General features: G+C 43.1%; 1 protein-coding gene across 2 annotated transcripts in view; it reads right to left on the bottom strand.

The window, feature by feature from the left end:
- scube1 (signal peptide, CUB domain, EGF-like 1) overlaps positions 1–7,332 on the bottom strand; it is a 98,513-nt gene extending 91,181 nt beyond the window's left edge. For both annotated transcript variants that reach the window (XM_035148000.2, XM_035147998.2), the window contains exons 1-2: positions 7,175–7,332; positions 2,148–2,270 (exon numbers count right to left, since the gene is read on the bottom strand). In XM_035148000.2, coding sequence (XP_035003891.1) covers positions 2,148–2,270; positions 7,175–7,262 — 211 coding nt within the window. In that variant the 5' untranslated portion in view covers positions 7,263–7,332. The remainder of the gene's footprint in view (positions 1–2,147; positions 2,271–7,174) is intronic.
- Positions 7,333–8,082: the final 750 nt, after the last annotated feature.

Consider the following 8,082-nt stretch of genomic DNA (forward strand, 5'->3'; position numbering starts at 1 on the left):
TAGGACAGGACATACATTTGCTTTTTTTTTAAGTCAGGAGAAAAGGAGTGAACCATGGAGTTCAGAATGTATCATTTCACCTGTATTGTTTGCAGAATTATAAAAGGTGCTGGTGTTCATGCAGCAGCTCCATCAGCTCTTCAGTGTCAATCTCATTTTCCTTGAAGCTCTTCAGTTTTCAATATTTACATGACACACAAATAAAATTAATTAATTTAGAAAAGAGTTAATTGTATCATCCATGGGGTTCCTTGGTGATAATTGTAATTTACACACTGATTCTAACACCGGTTCCTGCAGGTGACATTTCTCACAGGAATTTATCTGTAATGTTCGCTAGCTGGAGCTGACAGGCACCTATCAAGGTGATGAATAGATTTGGAAGTGCAAAGAGTGCGTTGTTGGAATTCACCTAGAGCTTTACCATACATTTTGCTTTTACTTCTAAATACTGAATGTGTCCATAAAATCATCATGACAACAGATACAGCTTTTTTAGTGCTTGCTCAGTCATGAGCATCATATTGTAGCTGATGGAAAAAACTACAAAAATAAGACCCACGTTGTAGTTGACCATTTGATCCTTCAATCTCATCCCAGTTTTGTAAATGCAAAAGCACTGGAGCATCACTTATAGAAAGACATTCTGTCTTTATTGTGTGCAGTGGACCCAACAGTATGTGTGTGTGCGTGTGCGCATGTGTGTATGTGTGTGAGTGAGGTAGGATTGAGAACAACAGATAGAGAGAGTGGGCAGGCTCCAGCTGTGGTGTGCTTTGAGGCAGAAGTGAGTGGAGGTGTGAATGCACAGCCAGGCACTGCCCCCGTCTCACCCTAACACCCCGCTCAGTACACTTCCTCCCTGTTAATTAGGAGAAGTCGTTGGGGGGTTGAAACAGCTGTCAAAGCCGTTGTTACATCAGAGGCCCTGTTCTTGCCCACGTTTGATTTTATCTGATGGGACAGTCTCATTGTGGCGACTAGGGATGGCCTACTCAAGGTTTTTTGGCCCACATCCTAATCCAAGTCTATACTGAGTATGTGGTATGTTATTATACAGAACACCCTTCTCAGTAGATGATTCATAACTGCCCTTAAATGGTTTGAGTCATATCTCACTAATAGAGAATTTTCCTATTTAATTGTCAGCTCCGCTGACATACCACAGGGTTCTGCTCTTGGTCCAGCTTTGTTCTCCCTTTAAAGACTTGCGGCAGGAAACATTATCAGTTATTTGAATTTGTGAAGATGATGTGCAAATTTACTTATATTTTAAACCAGATAATGTTGGTCATCTAAGGAATTTTATGAATAGCTATTGAGTAATGTCTTAATTTCAGAAATTACTTAATGTTAAACCTTATCACCTACCAACAAGCTGCAACCGTTTATTGGTCCAATGGCAAGCAATATTGAATCCAAATCCAGAAACTTGGTATCACATTTGATGATTCACAACTCAATTGTTATGCTCATATCAATAACAATTTCACCCAAGAAATATAGCCAAAATAAAATCAGCTCAGTCTTTTCCTGACCTAGAAATGCTTATTCTCACTTTTGTCTTCTCACTTTTGTCTACTACTGCAACGTACTGTTTACATGTACAATCCTCAGTGTCTTGGCTTCAGCTAGTGCAGAATGCTGCTGCTCACACACCAAGCGTAGGGCTCATATCTCTCCAGTCCCTCCCTCACTTCAATGGGTGCCAGTTAAATTTAGGATTGATTTTAAGATTCCTTATTTCTTCACTCCCAGGTCAAACAACTGAAGTAGACATGGGGGGTTTTATCAGCTCCAATTTGCAGTGATAGAAACATGAAACCCAGGTGAATGCGTTGATTTGGGAAGACAGTCAGGTGATTCTTGAGGTGATTCATTGTACAAATGCAGATACAGGGGTCATTATGCTTCCAACAAGGGTTGTCAGGTTGCTTAGTTTGCTTCTGCACTTCCATGTTAACATAGCAATTAAATGGATATGCTGCAAAAGTGTTTTCAGCTACAATGAAGGGAAGCCTCTAGAGCAGGATGCTAGTGTCAAAGAAGAGAGGAGAGGAGAGGAGAGGAGAGGAGAGGAGAGGAGAGGAGAGGAGAGGAGAGGAGAGGAGAGGAGAGGAGAGTCTGAAGGAAGGAAGGTCACTCACCCTCACACTGCTTGCCATCTCCTTTGTAGCCCGGCTTGCAGATGCAGTTGTAGGATTTTGGCGTGTTCTGGCACAGGGCATCAATGTGGCAGTCATCTGAACCCTCTGCACACTCGTCTGCATCTGTACAGACAGAAGATCAACATCCTTGTCTCTTGGGATCTTTTCCTTGAACGAGACATATTATGGTTTTTCATTTTCCCCTTAACTCTAGTGTTATTGGGGTTTTGTGTTTGAAAAAGGTCTGCAAAGTTAAAAAGCCCAAAGTCTGCAGTAAAGGGAGCCCTTCTCCCCCACAGAAAGCATTGCTTCTGATGCCCCTCGTCAGTAGTCCAGTCGATACTTCTGCAGGTGAAGTCATGTAACATCACAATGCCCCACATTTGCATAATGCACACCTAGTGACTTGTTTGACAAGTCCTCTACAAATCCAGGTTAAGCAAGAGCGGACACATTGAAAGCGGCTGACCAATCACAGTAGAGTGGGCCAGCTGGGAGGCAGGCTTTAAAGAGACAGGAGCTAAAACTGAACATTTCTGACAGAGGCTGAAAAGAGGTACTGCAGCAATGGATAGTGTGAGGAAAGTGATATTTTTTCTGAACATTAGAGTGTATAAACCCAGAGCCAGACCTCCATTGGATCTATATTAAAATGGGAATTTTATTTCATTCTTATTTCATCTACTTCATGTTTTTTCTTCTGACTATCGGTAGAGCCGGAGTAATTGCTTATACCATTAAAGTATTAAAAGGTTGATTTGGTAATTTAGGATCGACTTTATATATTTTTGCCATCCGTCTGACAGAAGTCATGTGTGTCAACAGAAACAACTAATTAAATTGATAATCACCAAAAGTTTTGGCGGCACCAAGGCGGTTGGTGGCCCCCAAATCAAATTCTGCTTAGGGCCCCATAAAGGCTAGGGCCGGCTCCATGGAAACCTTTTCAAGTAACAACCCAAATTAAAATTATGAAACTGAATAGGAGCACAATATGTCCCCTTTAATATGGTCAGCAGGGCTCTGTCCAATGACAAAAGAAAGAAAGTAATCATAGCCTCTGAAGGAGAATGTTAGCATTAGTGTTAACTCAGCTAAACCAGTCACTCATGTACCTCCTCAAGCTTCTGAAAATTCATTACAATAAACAAATAAAAGGAAGTCCTCTTTAGCCATTACTTGAACACTCAATGAGTGGGAGACAAGGGGAACCTGTGTCATTATTTAATTTAAATAAAACAAGAAATAATGGGGGATTTTTTGCATTATAAGATGCCAGTGTGTAAAGTTACCTCATTTAGGCCCTCTTCAGACTTGATATTAAAATCCATCCTGAGAGATGTGATTTTGCAAATTAATGATGAGCCATCTGTGCGCACCAAAGCTAACCCTGGTGTTCCTCGGGGTTCTGTGCTCGGCTCAATTTTATTCTCATTATATATGCTTCCACTAGGAAACATTATCAGGACACACTCTGTAAATTTGCACTGCTATGCGGATGACACCCAGTTATACTTGTCAATAAAACAAGAACAGTGTAATCAATGAATTAAACCTCAAGCATGTCTCAGGGACATAAAAACCTGGATGACCCGCAATTTTCTCTTATTAAACTCAGATAAAACAGAGGTTCTTAATTCTAATACTCTGCCCTCAATACCTTAGACATACATTATATAATGATATAGCTGCTCTAGATGACATTGACCTTGCATCCAGTGAAACAGTCGGGAATTTGGGAACTATCTTTGATCCTGATTTCTCCTTTGATTCTGACTTAAAACAAATTTCTAGGACCGCCTTCATTCACTTACATAACATCTCAAAAATCAGACATGTACTGTCTCAAAAACATGCAGAAAATTAGTTCACGCCTTTGTTACATCCAGACTTGATTATTGTAATTCCATATTATCAGGCTCCAGCAGTAAGTCGTTAAAGACTCTGCAGCTTGTCCAAAATGCCGCAGCACGTGTCCTGACAAGAACCAAGAAAAGAGACCGAATTTCTCCTGTATTAGCTTCGCTACACTGGCTTCCAGTTTAATTTAGAATAGAATAATTCTCCTCCTCACCTGCAAGGCCCTTAATAATATTGTATCACAATGCCTTAAAGAGCTCATAGTAACATATCACCCCACTAGAGCACTGCACTCCCAGAATTCAGGCTTACTTGTCGTCCCCAAAGTCTCTAAAAGTAGAGTAGGAGCCAGAGCTTTCAGCTATCAAGCTCCTCTCCTGTGGAATCATCTCCCACTTTCAGTTCAGGAGGCAGACACCCTCACTACGTTTTTTATAAGCTTATAGTTAGAGCTGGCTCAGGTTTGTCTTGGACCTGCTCTTAGTTATGCTGCTATAGATCTAGAATGTCGGGGGACATGTGATACATGGAGCTTCTCTTTCCTCTTCTCCCTCTTTATCACATTAATTTCTAATCAATACATGTTACTGACATTTGCAGATCCACATCGTGGCTCAAGATGGTGGATTGCAAATCAGCGATCGTAATGGCAGACTGTGATCGTATTGGCGGAATGTGGGTCTTGTTGGCATCTGATGATGGATATAGGGGTGATGGATCATGATCGATGTGGCAGCTAATAGTGGATCCTAATAGCGTCAGTGGATCATGACAATGGATAGTGGTGTGGTGACAGCTATTTTCAAAAGATTGCTTGATATACAATATGTCTACTCACATAGTCTACCATTACTGACTATAACCACTCAATTCATTTGTCATTGTTGCTCCCTTCATCTCTATCAGACAATTTCTTATGTATAAATACTTTAGACATTGATACAGTTTCCATTATGTTACAAACTGCTTCTTCTAATCAATGTTGTAAATACTGTTATTTTGATGTGTTCAGTTACACACGGATTCTATTGCACTTCTGTCCGTCCTGGGAGAGGGATCCCTCACATGTGGCTCTCTGAGGTTTCTAAGTTTGTTTCCCCTGTTAAAAAGGTTTTTTAGTAGTTTGTCCTTACTCTTGTTGAGGGTTCAGGACAAAGGATGTTGCACCTTGTTAAAGCCCTATGAGACAAATTGTGATTTGTGAATATGGGCTATACAAATAAAATTGTATTGATTGACTGATTACAAGTGGGCAGCTCTGAGTTTGTCAGTTCAGGCGTAGCATTAAAATGCATTCTCATGTGTCTCCAATGGCCACTTGTGATCACATCTCACTTTCCTGCTCTATATGTAAATACATAAAACATGCATCCTTTCTGAGAGCGTAAGAGAGCAAGAGAGATAGAGTGAATCAATCCGTGTAGCTTCATAATGAAACAACATTTTACCCATTTAAAGAAATAGAAAAACAATTTGTGGTGGTAAGTGTTGATGTTGTGGTGATGGCCAGAAATAAATCAATGCGTATAAAATACAAACTATAGTTTTAGGTCATTTTGAAACTTTAGCACGTCAGAGGATGTCAGCTGAGTAGGCGGTCCGTCACTGTGGCCCAGGACACACACTGCTAAAAGAATGTGGCCACATGCGTACCAGACCACCTCTGAATGTGGTCTGAGTGATCAGATCTCAAATATGTCCTCGATGTTTCTTGGGAGTGCTCACACCTGTACATAGAGCTGTCCACTTGTGATCCGATCACCCAGGACGCATTTGCTTTTTCCAATCAAGCAGTTTTCTTGATATCCTAAAAGTGTCAAGAGAGAATCACTGGCCCTTTTGTATGACAGTGAGAAAGAGGTCTAAGGTCAAGGTCCAGCCTCAGACAACATCCAGAGAATAGAGGGTTTAACAGCTCCTCAAATGATCAGGTTATTGATAGAAGAGTCGGTCACATCTGGGCCTGAATCCCAGGGCAGAGGGCCAACTCATTACACAGTGTACACACACACACACACACACACACACACACACACACACACACACACACACACACACACACACACACACACACACACACGAGGGAGGGGGCTGAGACAGAGTTGCTCTGCTTCCTCCTACCATTCAGCACCCCTTTGCATCCTTGTTCAAATCCCCCTGTGCTTCCTTTAGAGTATAAAAAGCTGGTTTGCGTCAGGCTGTGGACTGGAGGCAGCCTGTGGTTCAGCCTCTGCTCTCTGTCTGTAAACCATAGAACTGAATATACAATAAATATTTGTCCAGTGCTGCAGCCCAAGCCAAGGGCGGAGGGGGTGCTCCCACTGTCCTCACTGTCTCAGTATTGACTCTTCACCCTTTCACTGAGGTGGGAGGCTGAACAATGTGCTGCTGCTGCTGCTGCTGCTGCCTGGTCGATATTGGGCCCATGCTGCCTGCCTGTCCCTCCTGGGAGTTAGACCCCCCCTCCTAACTACACACACACACACACACACACATGCACAATCCTCCGGCTCCAGACAGGCCCTCAACCCCAGAGACAAGATGCTCTCTAGCGGCTCTAAAACCGCCGTTTCCAGGCGGTGAAATGTGAAAACAGTCCGCCCTCTCACACGGGTGTGCAACCGAGGGATCAGGCTGCGGTTTCCCATTCAAGTTGACGTTTGCGCGCAGGAAACAGAAGTTCCAGTGAAGTCTGCGAGCTGGTAAACCGCCGCTCAGGAAAAACTGTGATGCAAACCTGAGATCCCACGAAGACTCTGGCATTTAAATTAATCGGGCTGTTATTTACGAAACGGGCGAATTCAAAGTGAAATGCCTGCTCTGCCTGTCGTGTGGAAACAGTGCGCAAATGTGACTTTCCAGTGCCTTTAAGTGTTTTGGGGTTTTTTCATCACTGCGATGCTCTTGTAAAATTACAGCGGATAAAAACGAAATGTCACAAAGTACATGCTGATCGTATCAAAGGGGACACGCAGGGTTAGTACATGAGCATCTTAAAGTGGCCCGGGGATGTTTTCTGATGTTTCAAATCAGTGCAATCATTAGGATAAATGAAACAGCCATTCACTCAGGTCTCCATCATGTCCCCCCTCTGAGCCGGTAACACAGAAGCCAGCCAAAGGTGCGAGTGGACAATACAGCGAGACGGAGGAAAGGGCAGCTCTTACCTGAGAGTCCGACATTCCCCATCACCCTGCAAGTATTTATGAGGAGGATAAACAAACAAACGTCCCGGGAAAAACAAGCGCTCCCCATGCTGACAGACGGTGTGAGGATTCAGCGGGTCTTTCCTGGGGGTTTGGACTGTGTGTGTGCGCGTGTGTGTGTTGTGTATGTGGGTCTCTGAGAGAGAGAGAGAGAGAGAGAGAGAGAGAGAGAGAGAGAGAGAGAGCAGAAAAGAGAGGAGGCAATCCGAGCTCTCTGATTGGTTTGTCTGTGCCAGTGGGAGAGAGAGAGAGAGAGATGAGTAGCGTCAGAGTGGAGGTACTCGGGGTATAAAACTGTACAGAAATCCTATAATAGGAATCCTGCTTTCAGACATGAACTCCGGGGATGCTCCGGACATTCTCCGATCCATTATGTGAAAACGCAAATGTCCAAATGAGAGCCTCCAGACTTTCTCCAGAGTTGTTCCGGCCAGCCCCTAGAGTAAAATCCGGATAATGTCAAATAAGCCTAAGTGATACTCGGAGGATTCACTGGCAGTAAGTGGGTGTGTTGATAACATGTGGCAGACACAAAAGTGGAAATAAAAAGAAAAACAAATATCTCAGGATAAACAAGTGGTGTCATACATGTAGAAGACAACGAGGAAGATGTCAAGAGAGCCTTTTGTAATACGCGGCGATAAGGTGTAGATGTGCTGTAAGCATAAACACAGCGACCTCCACCGCGCAAACAGAGATTTGGGACAATTTCCTGCTGCATTGTTCCTGTGCGAAAGGCAAACCGGAGAATGTCGTGTCAGAAAACGACTGATGAGATGGATAGATGAAGGAGGTATAATCTGGGGTTGGGGCCCTCAGGGGGCCAAACAAAACCATTTGATTTAATTTGCCTCGGTTTCCCGAAACAG

The sequence above is a fragment of the Hippoglossus stenolepis genome, chromosome 22 (assembly GCF_022539355.2).
Source record: "Hippoglossus stenolepis isolate QCI-W04-F060 chromosome 22, HSTE1.2, whole genome shotgun sequence".
Taxonomy (NCBI): Eukaryota; Metazoa; Chordata; class Actinopteri; order Pleuronectiformes; family Pleuronectidae; genus Hippoglossus; species Hippoglossus stenolepis.